The 21,555-nt window shown below is 50.5% G+C and overlaps 1 protein-coding gene across 4 annotated transcripts in view; it reads right to left on the bottom strand.

The window, feature by feature from the left end:
- Window positions 1-6,141: 6,141 nt before the first annotated feature.
- MTUS2 (microtubule associated scaffold protein 2) overlaps window positions 6,142-21,555 on the bottom strand; it is a 379,630-nt gene continuing 364,216 nt past the window's right edge. For all 4 annotated transcript variants that reach the window (XM_028107283.2, XM_028107293.2, XM_028107299.2 and 1 more), the window contains 5 exons: window positions 18,467-18,540; window positions 15,050-15,148; window positions 13,898-14,017; window positions 11,087-11,184; window positions 6,142-6,355 (listed from right to left, as the gene is read on the bottom strand). In XM_028107283.2, the coding sequence (XP_027963084.2) occupies window positions 6,142-6,355; window positions 11,087-11,184; window positions 13,898-14,017; window positions 15,050-15,148; window positions 18,467-18,540 (605 nt within the window). The remainder of the gene's footprint in view (window positions 6,356-11,086; window positions 11,185-13,897; window positions 14,018-15,049; window positions 15,149-18,466; window positions 18,541-21,555) is intronic.

The raw sequence follows: 21,555 nt of genomic DNA, 5'->3' as shown, positions 1-21,555 counted from the left end.
CATGCAGAGTGTGATCTCAAGAATTGCAGCAGCTCTCGGCGGGGTCCCCAAGCTTTGGCAGTGCCCCACAGAGAGTTCCAGATCCCGCCCTTTGCTCCTTCAGTATTCTCCTGTTTCCCCACAGCCGGATCTTGTAATGTCTCATTTTCCTTCAGCCATTTGGTGCAAATGCTCATTCCAAGGACTAGCACCTCAACCAGGGGATCCCCCCAGACCTCACTTAGGATCCTCTCATGCAACTCCCCCCCCCCCCCGCCCCCCACTCCTTCCAGACTTGGCTTGGGTTTGAGCGGGGACATCTTCGCACCCAGGTTGCTGCCAGCCAAGGGCATAAAGCTGCTCATCTGCCAAAGCACTTGGGTGCCTGGGCAGCCAAACCGCCTCGCACCAGGCGCCCCTTAGCCCTGCCCTGCCCTCCACACACACCGTCTGTCGCGGAGGATGGGGTGTGGGGAGGATTGTAGCTGTCCCAGTAATTGCCTCTCTTCCCCCATTTCCCCCTTGAGGAAGGAAGCGTTTTCTTGCACGGGAGGCAGACTCAGTCCAGTGGTCTTAACTCTCAGATGCTACCAAGCAGTGATTCGGTGACCACACTGGGAAGTGTGTTGCCCTCGGAAGACAAGGCCCACCAACCTGGGCGTGTTCTCAGTGGACATCCCGGCCCTAGGAGAGCAGGGCAGGGGCGCTGCGCCCGGCTTCACACCAGGCTTACAGGAGGAGACTCTGTCGCACCCCCACCCCCCCATCTCACGTCCGTCCGCCACCGTCCGCCACTCGGCCCCACAGAGCTTGGACTGTGTGCAGCCTCCCCGCTCCGCGGCCGGGCTGTGCCGTGAGGCCGGGGCCGCAGGCTGGCAGGAGGCCGCTCTGTCGCCCCCCCAGGCGGACCCCCGCGAGCGATCTCCCCGTTAGAGGTTCTGCTGACGGCTTGCCGGCGCCGGGGAGCCCAGCGTGGGGGTGTGGGCCCCGGGGAGTGGCCACGCGGGGAGGTCGCGGCCCGCCCGAGCGCGTGGGCTAAGAGCCACCTCCAGCACGAGGCGGAGCTCGGTTCCCGCGGCGCCGCAGCGCCACCTAGCGGCCGGCACGGCGCGGGGCGGGCAGCCCGAGGAGCTCCCCCCGCCCCCCGCCCCAGCCCCGTCTCAGCCATTTCTTAGGGAACCCCGAGCCCCGACGCGCGATTCCAGTCGGGAGCAAGCTTTCCCTCGCAATTTGGTTATGAAACACTTCTGGGGAATCAAAAGCTGCCCCCAGACAGCTTGGCATCGGCAGCACCTAGGAATCCTCCGCAACTCCTCACCAGGCTACAGCCTGGGAGACTGCAGCTGCCTCTTGCAGCCCAGGCTTGCACGACCACCAAACAGAGCCAGGAGGGTTGGGACGTCAACTGTGGGTAACCCTGTCTGCCCCTCTTCAAAAGGGAACAGTTTCATTTTACCAAACTCCGGCTGCCCACTGAGCCGGAAAGGCGGCTATTGAATAAAATGCAATGTGAGTAAAGGCTCAGTGAATAAAACAGGCACCGCTGTTGCTAATGCAGGCAGCTCTTCCGCCAACTCGGTCAGCACCTAATCCCGGTGGCTTGGGACTGAGCTGGGGAAGAGAGACCTCAAGCAGGTTGGACTTTCCCATGGATGCTTTGAGTTTTTGCTCCTTGAAACAATGAGGTTACTGAGTGCCTGCGCTCTACAGTGTGGCAGGGGAGGGGGGACCGCAACTCGGCCCCGCCACATTAATTTGGGTGCGGCTTAAAACAAGAAAGCACTCTGCAGACAGCAGCCGCTGTGCAGGGACGGCTTGCTCGGGGCTCTGGGAGTGGGTGCCCCCGGCCTGCTGCCGTGGTCAGGAGGCGCAGGGCACCAGGCAGGGCCCTTGGTCACATGCAGCAGGGTGGTCCCGGCTTACAGCTGCACACCATCCGATTCCCGCTTGGTGCTGGCACTGGCAAAACTCGGAGATGTGTCAGTGAGGCAAACAAGCCTGTCCCTCCTGAGCACATCTTCCCTCCATGCAGAGGGGGAAGAACTGAGCTGGGTGCTCAGAAACCCCAGGTTTTTGTTTCAGGAAGTTTAAGAGAAGCGACCAGTTAGCAAACTTAAGTGAATGAACTCCCTTTGTCTTACCAACCAGGACAGCCTACTAGCCTTTGGCGGTGTTTTTGTTTTTTTAAATATTATGGCCCAACTCTCCAGTGGGCAGGGCTCTGACTCTTGAGGACCATGGATGCAATGACAGGGTATGGTCCCCAAGTCGTTGCTTGATGGCCGGACATTGATGTTGCATCATGCGGCACCAGCCATGAGACCAGCTTTCAACTCCAGTAGCAGGCGGGAAGTATCCAGCTTGGAGGTTTCTACCTGCGCTTACCTCCTCCACCACTCCCTTCTAGATGCATGGGGTGGTGGGCTGTACCAGGGTCCTTGGCACAGAGGAGGTGACTGAGTGAGTTGCCTTCAAAGATCTCCTCTGCCTGCTGCAAGTTACCTGCGGGAAGGGGACGCGGTTCTCTGCAGAGGAAGCCAGCGCTAACCTCTTTTCTTACACGTGCCAGTGGGTGAGTCACTAACCTGCTCTTCTGTGAAGTGGAGGTGCTGACGGGTGCCTTGTTTACCTCATGTGGAGGGGGAAGGACAATGGGAAGTGGTTGTCATAGAAGTGGAGGGCACAAGACACCCCCCGAAAGAAACAAACAGTTTGGGACAGGTTGATGAGATTAAGATCATTAATCAATAAGTAGTCATCATCAACGATCTGGAGGCGTGGGTGATTCAGAGGGGGACTGTGGTGTTCCTCTCACGTCCTGAAGTGACTCGTGATTTATCTCCTGCAAAAGGTCTCTTGTTCAGCAGCTGTCCGGGAGGGCAAGCTTGCTGGGGTCTCTCTACAGTAGCTGCCACTCCCACATGCCCTGCAAAACCACCACGGGGAGCTGGCCGACCCGGGGGGCTCCCTTGGGACCCCAGGAAGGGGCAGGCCCCTGTGGACACTGCAGGGTCGGGCTGGCCAACCTGAGGCAGGTGAAGGGTGGGGGCAAGTGCTTTCAGGTAGAAACGGGTGTCCCGGCAGCACTTGGGGGTGTTATAGGGAGAGCTACAGAGCTCTCCGGGGTCCTGTGTTCCCCTCACCCTGTCCCCCAGCCCCTTGGTTGGGGGAAAAGCCTCTTGTTAAGGAACTGCATGATGGTGGCCATTGTTGCTCGAGACAAAGGTCTGTGATTATCCAAATAAAACTGATAGGATTTTAGGACACACCAAGCTCTCTTTGGGGTGGAAACACATACCTGTTCAGGTCTGAATTTGAAATCAGTGGTGAGGGGACCGTACTCAGTCTTTTGTGTCCTTTTCCAACTGACTCTAGCCCACTTCCCTGCTCCCTGCCTTGGATCCCCAGCCTCCATTTCCTGAAGCCCGAGAGGGCCAGGCTGACAGGTACATCAAGTGCATATCACAGAAGGTCCCTCAAGTTCATTTTAATATGCTTCAAACACAAATATGCAACACAGAAACTGTAGGGGCCAGATAAATAATGTGTGACCCCATTCAAATAATCACCAAGTGTGCCGCCAGCCCAGCAGCCCCCTCCCGTCCCCGGACACCCCATTCCCCCCCAGAACCTCATCCAGCATGTGGTGGGCCGGGGTGGGTGCAGGGCTCAGACATGTCTCCCAAACACCAGGAAGAGGCTGGTGAGGTTTGGCGGGTCCAAGGCAGGTGGGGAGGCTGTAGCATCGGAATGTGGGAACCACTCCAGCCCGGGAGGTGGATGACCAGGAGACTTCCACATCGAAAGGGGTCCAGGTCCTAATGGGGAGGGGGCGGGGGTGCGGAGGGGGCACAGCGGCTGCCATCCCCCATGTTTCAGGATAGGAGCAACACGTGGTGGGTGTCCATGATGAAGGAACGAAGCCAGGGCAATGTGGGAATTAGCTCAAGTACCCAAGGGCAGGGCTGGTGAGGGCAAAGCTTTAGTCCACCTAGTGAGGGGTTACTTAGTTCTAACATCACTACGACTTTGACTGCAATAGGCTAACACACTGTAGCACATTCTAACGTAACACTGACATCTGTATTGCTGTGTAACGGCATTTAGCAGGTGTCCTTATGGTAGCGGTTCCTAACGGGCGGAGCCGAGCTACCGCCGAACGAGCGTTTTTGCAGGTGGTGCCTGCTAATAGAATAAATAATTGTGTATTTAGTCAACGTGGCATGATCTACTCTAATGGAATGCCCAACTCAATATCACAACATCATGCAGAGCCGCTAAAGGAAAAAAGACATGTTTCTTCAATGGGGATCTACTGTGTATGTCCCGAGGATGGGCAAAGACCCTTGGAGGTTTGCTAGAAGTGAGATGTCCCTGAGGCCAACAAGCCCAACCTTGACTCACACAAGGAATACAGACCAGGCCTGTCTTCAGACTGGCTGCACGTGTGCCGAGCAGGCAGGGCCCAGGGCCCCATTTCCTCCTGGCTCCGTGGCTCTGGCACATGGAGCATCCCTGCGTGAGTCCGCTTGCCTCGGGCAGGCTTGGAGGCAGCCCTGTGCTCAGGACCATTCTCAGGGGCCATCGGTAGAAAGTGCAGGGTCTTTGTCACGAACAGGAAACAAAGGCATCATTAATGTTACCATATCAACTGTTAAAACTACGTCTCTTTTTGTGTGTCATGCTCCTACCGTTCCACAGCACTACGGGGGGAGCGTCCGTTCACATTCTACGTCTATCGTTTCCGAGACAAATGCCAGTCCAGGAGCCAGGGACCGCTGGCTGGCCATTCCACAGGGCTCCTCCGTCTGGAAGAACCTCCTGGGCCTAAGAAGGGACCGCTGGCAGCTGTGGTACAGCTTGGTCATTGGGCAGAAAATATGCCTGGCTTTTGTGGGAGGTCATGTGATGGTCGAGCACAGCTGGGAACGGATCCCCCAGGATGGAAGAGTCGGCATTCTGGAAGCCCCTGCTAGAACCCCTGAGCCATCTCAGTGTACACTGACGGGGTCGAGTTATAGAACCAAACTGATGGGGGGTTGGTTGCCTATGAAACGGGGACCTGCGGGTCATCTTTTGGTGGGTTGACCATTTAGAGAATTGCATCGGAGCACACCACATGGGGCTGCCAGAGGATGCTTTCCTACTCAGTGCTCTGTCAAAAGACAGATCCCATCAGCAATTTGCCTTCTGGAGGATGGAGCAGGGATGGTCTTGGCCAACTCCAAGGTCATCCTCACCCTCACTCCAGAAGGTCATGCTCCTCCGTATTTTCCCGCGGGTGCAGTAGCTTAATGACGGATTCCAAGATGCCACTTAGGGAAAAAAGCAAAACTTGTGTTTACAAGACTGTAGATGATTCACTGTCATGAGTATCATCTGCAAAACTGTTAAACCCCTCAGGGTTTCCCACTGCTATCCCTTAGGCGCTCACGACAAGAGTATTAATTAAAACTTGTGAATGGAATAATAGTGACCTCACATCATGTTGACTAAGAAGCTGACTGTTCCAAAGGCAGTTACCGTTCACAAATCGCTGGTGTTTGTATTAGAGTACCACTTGGTGGTAGGTTGAAAGGCGCTTCTTCTCTGTATCTTTTTTTTTTTTCCTTTTTCTATTTTGGGTAGAAATATTCCTGGGAAGCTAGATAGAAATGCATTTTCACATCCCAATAATTCTTAGGCACAAGTTAGAAAACTGCTGACCTTCACTAAAATATGTCAGCACTTCATGTTATAAAAAATGCAATTCAGAACCGCTCATGTGTATATACGTGTATCTAAATATACACACATATCGGTGCAGTACACAATGATTATTCAATGTATATTCAAAACTGAGCTACTTGTAACTAACCTGAAATTCTGCAGTGAAAGTTCATTGCTTAAGAACAGTTGGAGTTTCTTTCTTTTGGCTCTACCTACGGTCAAACGTTTGCACATCAGACACTACCGTTTACATTCTCCTAAGTGCAACACCGAGACAGTCTTATATGAGGATCAGAAGAGGACTTTGCTTAGGATGCAGCTAGGCAGCTACTGAGCATGCGCGCAGGGCCAGCCACGGGCCGGCCCCTGGTCCTGACTCCCTCCGGGTGGAACCACCGGGTGGACGTGGACGTGGACGGGAGCCACGGCTCCCGCAGGCTGCGTGGTGCGGCGTCATCTGGGAGTTGTGCTGACTCTGGCGGGAGAGGAAGGCCCCGAGGAGGAGCCGCGGTAAACAGGGGACGTGGGGGAGAGTTTAACCGGGCTGGTTGGGTCTCCAGTTTGGAGCTTCCAGAGCAGCTCTTCGTTGGTTCGGCTCAATCTCTTCTTCTCCTGGGTTTCCTTCTCGACATATTCCTGCAGATTAGCATTTTCCTCCGACAGCTGTCTGCATGAGGAGAACAAGAAACAGTCAGGTAGCAATCCTGCCGGGAGGCACTGAACGGGAGATTCACCCCGCGCGTGGGCTCGGGGCAAGGGAGGAGGCGGTAGCGCCTGCGGGAGGACAGGGACAAGTGCGACCACGGTGACCAAGAGCCATGGGCCGAAACGTGATTTCCACTTGTCCCACGGACCCATCCGTCCCCAGTCGTCTCCCAGTCCCTCTGCCCCGTCAGCGGAGGGAGGTGCTAGTTGTCCACTGGACAGAGCAAATGCTGAAGGCAGAAGAGGAAAGGAGGGAAGTGGGGAGCTGGGTGGATGTGCCGCCCAGGAGGCTCAAAGAGAGTGGCGACCAACACTAAGGACAGCACAGGGACAGTGCCGTCAGCCAAAGGACTCTCCGGGCCTCCCTGCCCCTGGCTCGGGGCTCCATGGTAGCAACTGCCTTCCGCTGCTGCAAATGCCGATCTGTGCATCTGCCCGCCGGCTGGACGGGGAGCCCTCGGGAACAGGGACCAGAGCCTTCTTTGAATCCTCAGCATCCAGCCTGGTGTCTGGCACATAACAGATGCTCGGTTAATGTTTGTTGAGAAGGGATGCTAAATGAAAACTGAATCAAGGCATCCTGGGCCGCCTGTCAGGAAGTGTGAGTTGCTCGCTTTGTTGCATTTTGTAGCTGGATGGACCTAGCCCGGGAAGCCAGTTCACTTGGGTAAAGCCTGGACTTGCTCTTTGCACCAGGGTGCCTTTGTGATTTCCCGGTGACGTGCAATGGCTCAGGTCGAGCAGAGGCTCCAGCTCCCCCTGGGGGAGGGGGTTGACGGACCTACTGCCCCTGCACAGTCTCTCCTGTGAACCTCTGGGGTGGGAACGAACTGCCGGCACCCCGAGTTCAGTTGTGGAGGCAACGTGTGTGAATGTGTGCAAGTATATGCGTGTGACCTGGGAGGGGGGTGCACACAAGAGTGTGCAGGCATTCGAGGGAGCATGACTGCAAGTCTGGGAGCGGGCACACGAATGGGCAGGTGTGTGACAGGAAGCACAAGTATGTATGTGAGTGTGCGTGTGTGCACAGGTGTGTGCATCAGAGGGTGACACAGGCGGTTCCAATAAGGAGTACAGTTGAGTAGTGGGCCAGGGCTCAGGCATGGGTCTCACGGAGAGGGCTCTGTCCTCCTGGATGAAATGCAGGCATGCCTCATTGTATTATGTTTCACTTTGCTGCACGTGGCAGATACTGTGTTTTTTCTAAGTTGAAGGTTTGTGGCAGCCCTCAAATGCCACGTGTCCAACGGCCTTTGCTCACTTCACGTCTCTACGTCACATTTTGGTAATCTTTGCAATATTTCAAACTTTTTCATCATTATTGTATTTGTTATGCTGACCTGTAATCTGTGATCTTTGATGTTACTACCGTAATTGTTTTGGGGTGCCATGAACTGCACCCGTATAAGATCGCAAACTTAACCAATTACTGTTGTGTGTGTTCTGACCGCTCTGTTGACCAGGCTTTCCCCATCGCTCTCCCTCTCCTTGGGTGTCTCCCTATTTCCTGAGACACAACAATATTGAAGTCAGACCGATGAATAACCCTACGGTGGCCTCTAAGTGTTCAAGTGAAAGGGAGAGTTGCACACCTCTCACTCTAAACCAGAGCTTAGTGAGGAAGTCATGATGAAGCCTTGATAGGCTGACAGCTGGGGTCTCTCATGCCAAACATCAGCCAAGCTGGGAGTGTGAAGGAAAGGTTCTTGAGGGACATTAAAAGTGCTGCTCCGGTGAACACATGAATGATAACAAAGAGAAACAGCCTTACTGCTGAGGTGGAGAAAGTTCGAGTGGTCTGGAGAGGAGAGCAAACCAGCCCCAGCATTCCCGTAAGCCGAAGCCTAATCCAGAGCAAGGCCCTAGCTAGCTCTCTGTAATTCTGTGAGGGCTGAGAGAGGTGAGGAGGCCGCAGAAGGAAAGTCTGAAGCCGGCAGAGGTTGGTTCACGAGGTTGAAGGAAAGAAGCCAGCTCCACAACAGAAAGCACAAGGTGAAGCAGCAAGGGCTGGTGGAGAAGCTGCAGCAAGTTCTCCAGAAGGTCCATCTACAATAGCATGGAGGTGGCTACACTCCACGACAGGCTTTTAGTGTAGACAGGACAGCCTTCTCCTGGAAGAAGATGCCATCGAGGACTCACAGCTCCAGAGGAGAAGTCAGTACCCGGCTTCAAAGCTTCAAAGGACAAGCTGACTCTCTTGTTAGAGGCTAATGCAGCTGGTGACTTGAAGCTGATACCAATGCTTACTGACCATTCCAAAAATCCTAGGGCTCTTAAGAATTAAGCTAAACTGAGTGCCTGGGTGGCTCAGTTGGTTAAGTGTCTGCCTTCGGCTCAGGTCATGATCCCAGGGTCCTGGGATCGAGTCCCGCATCGGGCTCCCTGCTCAGCAGGGAGGCTGCTTCTCCCTCTGCCCCTCCCCCTTCACTCATGCTCTCTCTCTCTCTCTCTCTCTCAAATAAATAAAATCTTTTAAAAAAAAAGTACACTGAGCACTGAGTAATATATGGAATTGTTGAATTGCTACATTGTATACCTGAAACAATATAACACTCTATATTAAATATACTGGAATTAAAATTCTTTAAAATAAAAGATAAATAAAAAGAAACACATTTCATGAGGCTAATGATCTCATGGTGATTCTCTGATGGATCTGGGCAAAGAAAATTGAAAACCTTCTGGAAAGGATTCACCATTCTACACGCCATTAAGAACATTCATGATTCATGGGAAGAGGTCAAAATATGAACGTTAACAGGAGTTTGAAGGAAGTTGATTCCAACCCTCGTGGATGACTGAGGGATTCAAGACTTCAGTAAAGGCAGTGACTAACTGCATTTGTGGTGGACATAGCAAGAGGACTAGAATTAGAAATGGAATTGGGGGTGGGGGGTGGGGGTGTGGGCAAAACAGATGAAGGGGAGAGAGAGGGACAGGCTTCCAGCTGTGGAATGAGTAAGTCACGGGATGAAAGGCACAGCACAAGGAGTACAGTCAATGGTGTTGGAACAGTGTTTGTGTGGTGGCAGATGGGAGCTCCATTTGTGGGGAGCACAGCAGAATGTACAGACTTGTCTACTTACAAAGTTGTACACTTGAAACTAATGTAACATTGTGTGTCAACTCTACTTGAATTGAAAAATAAATAAATAAATGGAGCCTGAAGATGGATCTGTCTCATGATCAAACTTGAACGGATAAGGAGTTGCTTCTCATGGACGAGCCAAGGAAGTGGTTTCGCGAGATGGAGTCGGCTGGTGAAGACACCGTGAAGACTGTTGAAATGACCACAAAGGGTTTGGAATATGACATCAATTTAGCTGACAAAGCAGCAGCAGGGTTTGAGAGGATTGACTCCGTTTTGGAAGAAGTTCTACTGTGGATGAAATGCTGTCAAACAGCATCACATGCTACAGAGGAATCGTTTGTGAAAGGAAGAGTCAATTGATGTAGCAAACTTCACTGTTGTTTTAAGAAATTGGCACAGACTTCTCCAGCCTTCAGCAACCCCCACTCTGATCAGTCAGCAGCCATCGACAGTGAGCCAAGACCCTCCACCGGCAAAAAGATTACTACTCGCTGAAAGTTTAGATGATGGTTTGCATTTTTCAGCAATAAAGTATTTTTACTTTTTTAAAGATTTTATTTATTTGTCAGAGAGAGAGAGGGAAAGCACAAGCAGGGAGAGCAGCAAGCAGAAGGAGAAGCGGGCTCCCCGCTGAGTAAGAAGCCCGATACGGGGCTCGATCCCAGGACCCTGGGGTCATGACCTGAGCCAAAGGCACACGCTTACCGACTGAGCCACCCAGGCACCCCTAGCAATAAAGTATTTTTAAATTAAGGTATGTACATCGCTTTTTTAGACATAATGGTATTTCACACTCAGTAGACTACAGGATAGTGTAAACGTGACTTTTAGATGTACTGGGAAACCATTCATTTGGGAAAAATTCATTGGATTGCTTCGCTGCGATACTTGCTTTATTTCAGGGGCGCGGTGGTCTGGAACCGAAACCACAGTAGCTCCGAGGCCCGCCTGTAAGCTCCAGCTGGCTGATCCAGCCCAAACCCTGCTTTACTCCACTCTGATAGCAGAGCGGAGGACCACCGCATCCTTTCTCGAAGGTTGGAGCATCACAGAGCAGGGGACAGAGATGGGAACAGTGTTATTCAGAGCAGCTGAATTCGGCTGCGCGGCTTCACTGGCTTGGTCACCCCCTGACTTTTTCACTGCCACGGCCAGGCTGGCCCAGGACCACAGCTCAGCAGCGGAGGGTCCTACCTGGCTCTGCGCCGGGGAGCTAATGGAGCTTACGTGGTTTTTCTTTTTTGCCTGGGAACACGCAGCAGGTGGCCCTCTCCAAACTCCCCAGAAATAACCCCCTCTGTCTCCCAGCTAGCTGTACTGGAGACCTCTGCTTTGCACACTTCTGCCAGTTTCACTCATTTCCCCCAAGGGGGGGACCAAGGATATGCAGAGCCAGCAGACAGGCTCTGTGGTCCCCATGGCATGTTTTATTCTTCTCTCCTTATGCGACATGCCAAGAGCCTGTGAGGAAGCCTCACAGCCCAGAGGAATGAGATGAAGTGGATGCTGGGACAAAAACAGAGCCCTCCAACGAGCTCAAGAGCAAAGCCACTTTGTAGGTGACACGTGCCTCGTTAAGATTAGACACCCAGGCCCACCTACCTTGTGACAACGGTGTTCTGGTCAATCCTTGCTTTGAGGTCTTCATTCTGCTGCTGGAGAACTTGGATCTTTTCTTCTAGGACAATGTTCTTTTCCGCCTACAAAGGACGCAGGGTTAAGAGGTTCTCAGCAAGGCCATGACAAAGGTAGAAGACCAGAGCCCTTGGCTTCTGGGCTTTGGAGGATCATCAAGAAGAGTGCTTTGCGGGGCACCTGGGTGGCTCAGTGGGTTCGGCGTCCAGTTCTCGATTTTGGCTCAGGTCATGATCGCAGGGTCCTGAGAGGGAGGCCTGTGTCAGGCTCCACACGCTCATTGCAGAGTCTGCCTGCACCTCCCCTTCTGCCCCTCCCCCGCTCACACAGTCTCACTCTTTCTCTCAAATAAATAAATAAAATCTTAAAACAAAACGGTGCTTTGCAAACTGTAGTTTGCAATGCATTAGTGGGTTGTAAAATCAAGTTAGAGAGATGTAGGTAGCATTTCTTTTTTAAACAAAATAAAACAGAACAGAAAATACCAGAGTGCACTGTATATAGTAAAAGTATATTGTTATTCATATTTTAGATATAAATGTTTTTTACATATATTATATGTGTGTGTGTGTATATATATACATCAGGTTCCTGTGTAGAATACTTTTTTTTTTAAAGATTTTGTTTATTTATTTGAGAGAGAGAGGGAGAGAAAGAGAGAACATAAGCCGGGGGAGGGGCAGAGGCAGACGGAGAAGCAGGCTTGATCAAGACTTGATCCCAGGACCCCGGGATCACGACCTGAATGAAGGCAGACACTTAACCAACTGAGCCACCCAGGCGCCCCACGAATACATTTCTTACAGTGTGTGTCCCTGCAGTCAGAGATAAGCTGTCAGAGATTAGGGAACACCACAAGGACCTAGTTTGGCTGATGGGTCCCTTGGTTCTTCCTGATGGTCAGCTGCACTGCATCGGCATTCCCCGCCCTGGTGTGCATGCACAATATGACATTCTGAATTAACGGAGGGACAGAAATCGAAGTAACGTGGACACATTTTTTTTTTCCTTCTGAGGGTATGGGCAGCCAGGAACCCGAAGCCTGAGACGGGCTTGGTACATGATCCGAAAATAACATTTTCCATGGTTGTTATTCCCCCACAATTTATGCCTTTTCCTCTGCCCGTGTGTCCGGTAGGGCCTCGCAGAAGTACAGTTCCATTCTAAGATAAATTCAGAAATAAATTATTTTTTGAAGAGAAAATGACAAATGCACTGTCGGGTTGTTCATCTTTGAGGAAGACTGTCGCCCTTCCATGACCAGGACGAGGAGTCAGAGCCAAAGGGCTGAGCTCTGTCCCACACACTTCCCTACGGCCTTCATCTTTGCTCCCAGGAAATGGGAAGTGATTACATCAGTTCTTTCTTTTTGCCAAAGGTTTCTGGAAGGAGAAGTCATGCATGGCTGCAGAATGCCTGGAACATGGCTAAAAACAGCCCAATAAACCCTAACGTTTGTGGGTGACCAGACAACTGAATGCAGATGGCCCAGCCGGGAGGAGGAGGGGTGTCAGTCCCTCTGTGGGCTGGGCTGCATGGCAGGGCTCTGACCTTGTCGGGAGGCGCCCTATGGTCACCATGGCCCAGGATGCTGCTTACCAACAGTCACACTGCAGTCTGCCCCCATCCTACCTGATGAGCACCTGCAGTGTGAGACGTCCGCAGGGAGCGGAGGTGCCGGATAAAGAGAGGACATGACAACCGAACACCACAGGTGTGTCTAGACCGGCTCTGGCTTGGGAAAACCAGCTTCAAGGGGTATTTCAGACACAGGCAGGGAACTTTACAAGGTAGATGAGATGATCAGTTACTGAGATGGCAAGTTAAAGAGCCACTGGCTGGAAGAAAGCGGGACACAAAGGTCTCTGTGTGTGGGGCATGTCCACGGTACCGAGGAAAAGCTCTGGGAAGTGCTAACAGCACTTGGAAATATCTTCTAATTTTCTTGTTTTTGTTTATCTTATAATTTCTTACAATGCATGTCTTTTCTTTTTATAGCATCAACGTTTATTTTAAATATAACAGTAAAAAAGCACGAAAGTCTATCTGAGACCCTTACGTCAGCCTCCCCATCAAGATGGTGTCTCCTTGGAAGCACACTGCTCTGCTACCAACTTAGGACGACTGTCTCCAGCTCTAGCCCTTGCACGACCCTTGTGCCTGCAGGGGAGGGGAGTGAGCTCGGCGGTGCTGTTTCCCCAAAGGGCACCTTTGCTAGTTCTGGGGAAGCCGGGTTGAAGGGGAGGCGGAAGGTTATGAGAGCAGGCACCGCGAGCCCTGGGCCTGGAGTCCCATCCACTAATCAGTGGGCTCTGGGTAAGCTACGCTCTCTGCCTAGGCCTCCATCTGCACCTGAATCTATGAAAGGAGCCTCTGACCGGTACCTGCTCGGGTGGATTGCTGTCGGGGGTTAAAGAACAAACAAAGTGCTTTGCGAAGTGCCTGGCACACACCTCAGTGATGCTCCAAGGATGCTGGCTCACCACCCATCCCCTACAGGGAGGAGGGAGGAAGCAGTAGTCCCCCAGGGGAGGAGTGACGGATGGGGGATGGAGGCAGGCAGTCAGGAGGGCTCGCCCACCACCTCAGATTCCTTATCAGAATTCCTGGCTCCCTAAGAAAGGTCTCAAGACTCAGCTATGGCATTTCCTGCTCAGGTGTAAGCAATGGACAGGGAAGGGCTCACCCTCCGGATGCAGTGAATGAAGATGTCCGTGATGACAATAACGTATATCATTCAGGTTACTGGGGCTCTCCCAATGAAGCAGGCCGACTCACCAGTTTTTCCAGCTCAATAATCTTCTTTTCCTGCTGGTGTATTTGCTGATTCTTCATCTCTAACACCTGCTTCAGACTCTTCATGTCTTCTTCCAAGTGCTGATAGGGGGCCAATGCAATCTACAATAGCGGAGATTAAGAGCTATTTACCAGGGGCCCCAGCAAAAGCCCGGTATTCGCCAGCGCCGTGAATTCAACTAAATCTAGCCTTCTGTACCAAGCTTCCCCAGAGCTACTGGAGCTCGTGTGAGCCCACTCACAGCCTTCCCTGATAAAAGTGCTCATGGATTTCCCACGGGAAATGCTACGAGAAATCCAGCTCCCTGGGGAACAAGGGAGGTAAAGCCACTATCCACTGAAAACTCTGGAGGCTAGGATAGCTGGAAGCTACCAGCCCATCCCCAAAAGGGAGCTCATGGGGTAAAAAGAGTAAATTCAAAACTGGCTTTGAACATTGACCCAGACTGCTTGATTCAACAGACAAGTTGGGATTTACAGGTCTCCCCTGTGCCCATGCAGAGTTGGGGTGGGGGGCATCCTTGCAAGGGAAATGAGCAAAGTGGTTTAAAAAGCACACAGAAGGCACTTTAGAAAAAGAAATGCTACAGTAAGGTTGCCAGATGTAACAACAAGAACAACAAAATATAGGACATTGAGTTAAGAATTCCACACAAACCACCTTCTAAGTATATGTATTACATGGGATATACTTATACTAAAAAATTCACTTATTTAGAATTCAGATTGAACTGGGTGTCCTGTATTTTATCTGGCGACCCTCTATCAGTGGGAAGGAATTTTGCCTGCTTTTCTGGAAAACACTGCCCTCACCCTACAAAGGCAGACACGAGGGGTCCCTCCCATGCCGATCTAACCGAAGCTGGGGGAGAACGGAGTGGAAGGGCAGGTCCTGGCCGGGGTGGAGAGCTCAGCGACAGTGGCTGGTGGGGGGCAGTGGGCCACTGGCAAGGATAACATGTCGCTGGAGAAACCCACAGCTGTCTTGTGTGTCAGGAGGGAGGTGCTGACAGGGACATGTCCTGGCTAGCCGTCACTGTGGCAGCGGATCCACACAGAGGTCCTGAGGTACCCCTGAGGTGACTCCCGGGGTGTGGTCCCACCGGGGCCGCAAGGCCTGGGGAGCAGGACTACCTCCAGCTGCTCTTCGGTGTTCTTCCGCAGAGCCTCCTCAAAGCGTCTGGCTCGGTCCCGCAGACACTGGCTCTGGAAGGTCAGCGTGTCCACCTGGTCCTGCAAAGAATGACAGGAAGCCCAGCTCACTCCACTGCACACACGACTTTAGGAAGAACAATATATCCACCTCAAAGAAGAACTGTCCTCATTTATAAACCATCGAACCATCCTTGACTTCCCTCTCTGCCTGAGAGCCCTCCTCCTACCACCAAACACACTAATTTTGGGGCCAAGGATCAAGTCCTGCCAATTCCACCTGCTTAATGTCCCCAGAGTCCACGAACTCTCTTGGTCCCTCTCCCTCTACCTGAAGTTTAGCCCCACGAACTCTCTTGGTCCCTCTCCCTCTACCTGAAGTTTAGCCCTGCTGCTGTTCTTTCCTGGACCTGGCTTATAACTTCTGCCTTCACGCTGGAGTCAGGGGGAGCTTCCTAAAGTGCACACCTGAACCCGTCACCCCCTCCATGTAAAACCCCACTGGCATCAAGATGAAGTGCATACTTTACACAGTGTTGACGTGGCTTCTGATCAGCCTCTCTCGTCTCTCAGCTCAGTTCTCACTGCACAACCCAACCCCCCAACCCCAACGACACTTTACATTCTGGCTCTCCCACAAGCACTGCTCCACTGACCAGCTCCCTCGCCTTCTCCGCTCACTTCTGGCCTCCCCTTGGCCTTTCCAGGCCTCAAGGCTGGACTGCATGTCCCTGGCATGAGCTGCCATGGGAGCTGAGTCTTTTCTCCCGTGTAGACCCTCTGCCCAGCTAGACAAGTGCTGCTGCTATGGAGCAGCTCTTTGTGTGCAGGCTGAGAAGATGATGGTATGTCCGAGGAGGAACCATTTCCTGCCCCTTCCCTGGCTGCCAGGGCAGGTGCAACTGCCCTCAACCTCTCTTGCAACCCCAGCAATGCCTGATCACTGCAGGCGAGTGAAGGATGCCGGGCAGTGGCTTTCTCTCGACGCTCAAGCACAGTGAGAGACGGTGCCTCGTTCGCGCAGAGTATCCCAAAGTTCTCCACCCCATGACACCATTTCTGTGACATTAAAATGAAGGGGCTAGGGTCTCCCCAGGAACTCTTCTTCCTCACATTAAGAGCGAGGTATTGTAAATTATGTAATCCCACATAGGAACATTGTCATGTAGAAGTGCTGGCTTGCCTGCTTTCTCCGTCTCGCCAGACGACCCCGGTTTGCAAACCAACTTTGGCAGGTTCCTTTTCCTCTTTTTTTTTTTTTTTGTTTGTTTCCAGTTACTTCCAATTTCATTTTTAAGGAAAAAAATAAAAAAACAAAAGCCCCCACAGTGCCCTTAAATGCAAGTGCTGGTGCATTAGGGCGATAGAGTTGGCACGCACAGGAGCTGGGGGATGTAAATCCCAGCCCAGGGCGACCCCGGCCGGGGTCTAGCACAGTCGCTGTGCGGTGCAGTCTCCTTGTAGAATGTGACTACATGGCGCCTACGCCAAACTCGTCCTCGCTGTCAGAGAAGGCATTTCTTTCAAGTCTCTCCTCCTCCATTGAAAAGCAAAACAATGAAAGATACATCAGGCAAATACCACCTGGGATGGATCTAAAATGTCAAACTGTGTTTTTTCTGCCTTATTCACCATTACTCGAAACAGATCCATAGGCACAACCGTGCCACAGCAATCAGACAGAACAGACTGTTTTTCAACTTGGGTTGGCTCATTTGAGTCAAGCTGAGAGGCAGAAAAGCCCAGCTGGTGATCCGGCACAGCACGGGCCACTCAGGGATTAGCCAATGGTGTGACAAAAATGGTAGTAAGTGTTAACAGTGCTTGAAACTATTATCATAGCCACAGCCGCTACTTATTAGCATCTACCATGAGCCAACCTAGTGCTATGCCCTTTACATCCATTATTTCCCTTAATCTGCTCACACCTTGAGAAAGGTATTGTCATCACCCCCATTTTACAGATGAGTAAAGTAAGGTTTACAGAGCTTATGTAACTGTCCATGATTTCAGAGCTAGTAAGGGGAGGTACACTGGGGATTTAAACTTAAAGCTCACATCTCTCTTTTGTCCCCAGACCTGTTTCTCTAGCCACCCAGTAGCGCAGAAAGTTCAGCTTAAGCAATTCCATCCCCTTTGTACCAAATAATCTCCAGGCCCAGTGAATTCTGCCCATGGAGAGTTACAACTAAACTATGTTCAATTCATGTCAGTTTAATGTTAGTGGCAGAGTGAAGACTCACATATGAAACAAAACTCTCACTTGTTTTGGTTTTGGACCAGAAGGGGTTTTTGTTACATCACGGTATGGGCCTGGTTTGTGTTCCTGAGGGGGAGTGCATCTGATGGTGTGGGATGTGGGGCACTCGAGGGCAGTTTGGGGTTAATGTGCTGAGGCTAAGCCATGTGAGGACTGCACAAGCATTCCGCAGGGCCATCGTCGGACTGATGGATCTGGGGCGGGAGGGAGGGGGCTGGCTCACAGCAGGCGGTTGCCCATTTTAAAATTTCTGAATAGTACATTCCATAGTGGTGACCCTGGCTCTCTCCACAATCCTGGGTTCTTTTCGTGGCGGGCAGGCTCTGTACAATGAACACTGCCGGGGGAAGGACACCATCAAAGAAGCAAAAATTTTGCCTCTGTATTATAGTTTTAGTCCTCACCTTCCACAGTTTTCAGATGTGAGTATTCCTAATATTTAACAAAGAATCTTGTTATGATTGAGGCAGCCTTCGTCGGGAATGGAAGCAGGGCCACCGACCTCACCCTTGCTTCCCCGGCGGCTCCACCCTAGGGCTGGGGGTGGCCTGGGCCTCTAGAAGGCAGGAGGGAGATGCACGTGATTGGGGAGACCCGTCATTCTTCCCAGAGAGGTCAGAAGGAAGCCAGGCAGCTCCTTGGCCTCTGAGACCCACCTTTTCTGCAGGTTGGCAGTGGAAGGCAAAGAAGGTTCTTTTCATCTCACTCACCTCCAGGTGATTAAAGTCCCTTTTATAATTCCCAGAACATGTCCTGTGACATCTGTCTGTTACGACCCCTTTCTTCCCCCTGCCTAGAATGTTCTCCTCCCCAAGTCCTCCCTCTCCTTCAGACACAGCTCAGGTACCCCTCTGACCATGGCAAGTGGGGAGCAGTGTCTCGGAACTGCTGTGTGCTCACTAATGGTATTCACTGGATGTAAGTACGTGTTACCTTTTGTGTTGTCTGTCACTGTTTAGGTCACAGCTGTCTGAGCGGACAGTAACTTCCCAAAGGGCAGGGAGCATGTCCCACTTACCTCTATATCCCAGCGCTTAGTACAGGAACCAGTACACAGTAGGTGCTGGATAAACATCTGCAAACAGGCATAACAATGCTGCCATTATTTTGATATCAGAGTTAAGAGAATGAATATTAACCTGTAATGACAGCCGCAGCTTTTCAAAATTTTCTTCCAATTCTTTCTTTTCAAGCTCATGGGTAGACATCAATTCTGGAGAGAAGAGATCAAATGGTCAAGTTAGTCTTTTGAAAGTAGGTGAATAAGGGACGCTGGTAGATAGCAGACTGAAGCCTAGAGACTCCTCCATCCTTCGAAATTATACGTAGTGCTATTTAGAAGACAGCAAAAGAGAGAGGAAGGGAATAGGACAAAGAAGGAAAAAGAGGGAAAGAGGAAAGAAATGAGGGAGGGAAGCAGACACAACACAATCGTGGAGGGGCGCCTGGGGGCTCAGTTGGTTAAGCATCTGACTCTTGATTTCGGCTCAGATCTCAGGGTCGTGGGATCAAGCCTCATGTTGGGCTTTGTGCTGAGTGTGGAGCCTGCTTAAAATTCTCTCAACCTCTGCTCCTTCCCCACTCCCTCTCTCTAAAAAAGTAAATTAAAAAAAAACAACAACCCACAATCGTGCTTGGGAGCACGTGCGCACACACACGCACACACACACTCGTTCTGACAACCTGCTCTACCACCACTCTGGCCTGGTTGGAGACTCCACAATACTCAGCGATTCTCCGTTTTCCTCATGGTCGAACAGCTGGGTAATCAATGTTAAATCACTCTCCTTTCCACCATGAAGCAGCAATCTGGGGCTGAAGAAGGGGGCCTTCCAAGGACAGTGTTGCTGTTAGCAGCCATCCTGTCAGCTTGGGCTTGCTGGGGAATGGATGTGTGAAGGGGGCCAGGGCTGTGTCTGCAAGGATACACTGGGGGCCTCTGGGCCACACTTTGGAAACCACAGATCTCAAGATTTGCTTGATCAAAGAGATGATATTAAGACACTCAGACAGAAAGAAGGACTAATTGGACTGGTTCCTCTTAGAGAGTCTGGAACAATTCTATTCTGTGAAAAGTGTCATTCCAGTAATAATTTGCAAGTTAGGCAGAAAGAGATGTCATGTAAGAGTTATTAGTGAATGGATTCTATTTTCCTCCAGACGGAAAGAGTCTTATTAGCTGGGTGAAGCGCATCTCATTCTGGCTACACAAGCAATTTGTTTTCATGTTATAACTGCAGGGAGGAAAGGTCCCATTAATCAGCCAGGATCGCATGCTTAGAACAGGAGACCACTGGAGGCCAGCAATTATCATTCTGGCTGGCATGAGCTGCAATTAGGAAAGACTTTGTGGTTTCCACTGACCCAAATCTTTCAAGTAATGACAGTGAAAGTCTCTAAGAAATCCAGTTGTTTATAGATGAAATTTACATTTGGGGAAAAAAAAAGTTTGTGCTGATTTCATTGATATAAAGCTATGTAGGCTTCTGGTCTACCTGGCTCTGTCTACATGATTAGTTTTAATAGTCATGGAAAGCATCGCCCTGACCATAGTAATAACTTTTTTACCTAACATTAAATACACCTACATTGCCATAACATTTATATATAATTCAAATGCCTTGGATGTGGTATCTAAGTGAGATTCATTCATCAGAAAAATCTACCTGGTCTATTTTTATGAAAATGCAGAAGCAAAAGGCAACACCATGGCTCATTGCACTATTTCCATTCATATTCCCTTTCCAGAGACCATTTTCCTACAGTGCAGTGATGGATTTTAGAATACTTGCAGATGATCCCCAAAACCCAAGATAAAAGTTAGTACCTATTCTGGAGATGGTATAAACCATCGCTAGTATCTATATACCCATAATGAATTTCATTATTTTAAGGTCATGACACTCTGTCCCATGCTTAATACTGTGCTCTAAGACAGTGGTTCTCAAATTTTGCTGCATGTTACAATCACCTGGAGAGCTTTAAAAAAATCCTGATGCCTAGGCTGCACCCCAAAGCAATTAAATTAGAATCTCTGCAGTGGGATCTACACATAAGTATTAAAAAAAAAAAAAAAATCCCCAGGTGGTTCTAATGTGCAGCCAAGGGTGGTAATTAGTACTCTAAGTGGGAGACATGCTCTCAGGACACAGGTAATACATTTAAGTAGTTCTCAGGGACGTACTCTTCCTTGACTCCAGCTTGGACTTCTTCATGTACTAATAAGTCCCAGAGGTGGCGGGGCTGGTGCTTGAGGGAAGCAAAACATGAGTATTGGTCGTTGCACAGCAGACTTTGTTGTTTACAAAGAACATTTTTTAAATAATTTTTAAGAAATCTGATGTTGGGGCGCCTGGGTGGCACAGCAGGTTAAAGCATCCGACTCTTGATTTTGTAGCTCAGGTCGTGATCTCAAGAGTTGTGACATAAAACCCTACGTCGGGCTCTGTGCTCAGCATGGAGTCTGCTTGAGATTCTCTCTCCCTCTCCCTCTGTCCCCCCCTCTCATGGTCTCTCTCTAAAATAAATAAATGCATCTTAAAAAAAAAACTCTGATGTTAACTTCCAAATTCTTAAAATTCGTTAATCTATTTATTAAATTCTATTGCTTTTAATATGCTTTAACAACCAGTTAGCTAGGGAAAAAAGTGAGGTAGGGAGAGAAATTGAAAAATAAATCATATATACTAACGGAAATGCATGTCAAAAGTGTAAAAAAGCTTCAAAGTAAAAATCTTAGTGGTACCTGGTAAATGTTGTTACTGTTGTTATGACTCACAGAAAACCTCTATGTATTGAAAGATAATTCAAAGTTACAAAAAAATGTAAAAAGAAAGATTTGGAGCTCTGCTGAGCCCACGGGGAATGTGGTGTCTGAGTAGGCGATGTGGAGACCCAGATCCAGTTAGACGCTGCTGTGGCCCTGAACGCACCACAAATGTGGGGAAAGTGCACCTACCTTGGGGTCACCATTTTGTTTTAAAAGGTGACACGACAAGGTAAAGCCCAGGATTTCTAGGTCTACTTTGGAAGAGTGGTTCTCCAGCCTTGAGACCTCTCAGAATGACCTCAGGAACTCTGAACAATTATGATGTGCAGAACGTCCCCCACAGCAGCTACATGAGATCCCCGGGTGGGACCTGGGCAGGTGTCCGTCCCCCGGCACAGCTCTCCCCAGGGTTCTCATATCCAGGCAAGTTTGAAGGTAAATGTTTCTGAGGAAAAATGT

The sequence above is a fragment of the Eumetopias jubatus genome, unplaced genomic scaffold (genome assembly GCF_037043125.1).
Source record: "Eumetopias jubatus isolate StellerSeaLion01/CBP00866 unplaced genomic scaffold, mEumJub1_p1.0 scaffold_3, whole genome shotgun sequence".
In the NCBI taxonomy this organism is placed as follows: Eukaryota; Metazoa; Chordata; class Mammalia; order Carnivora; family Otariidae; genus Eumetopias; species Eumetopias jubatus.
The sequence above is the reverse complement of the archived record's forward strand: the minus strand, read 5'-3'. Positions and strand labels throughout refer to the sequence as shown.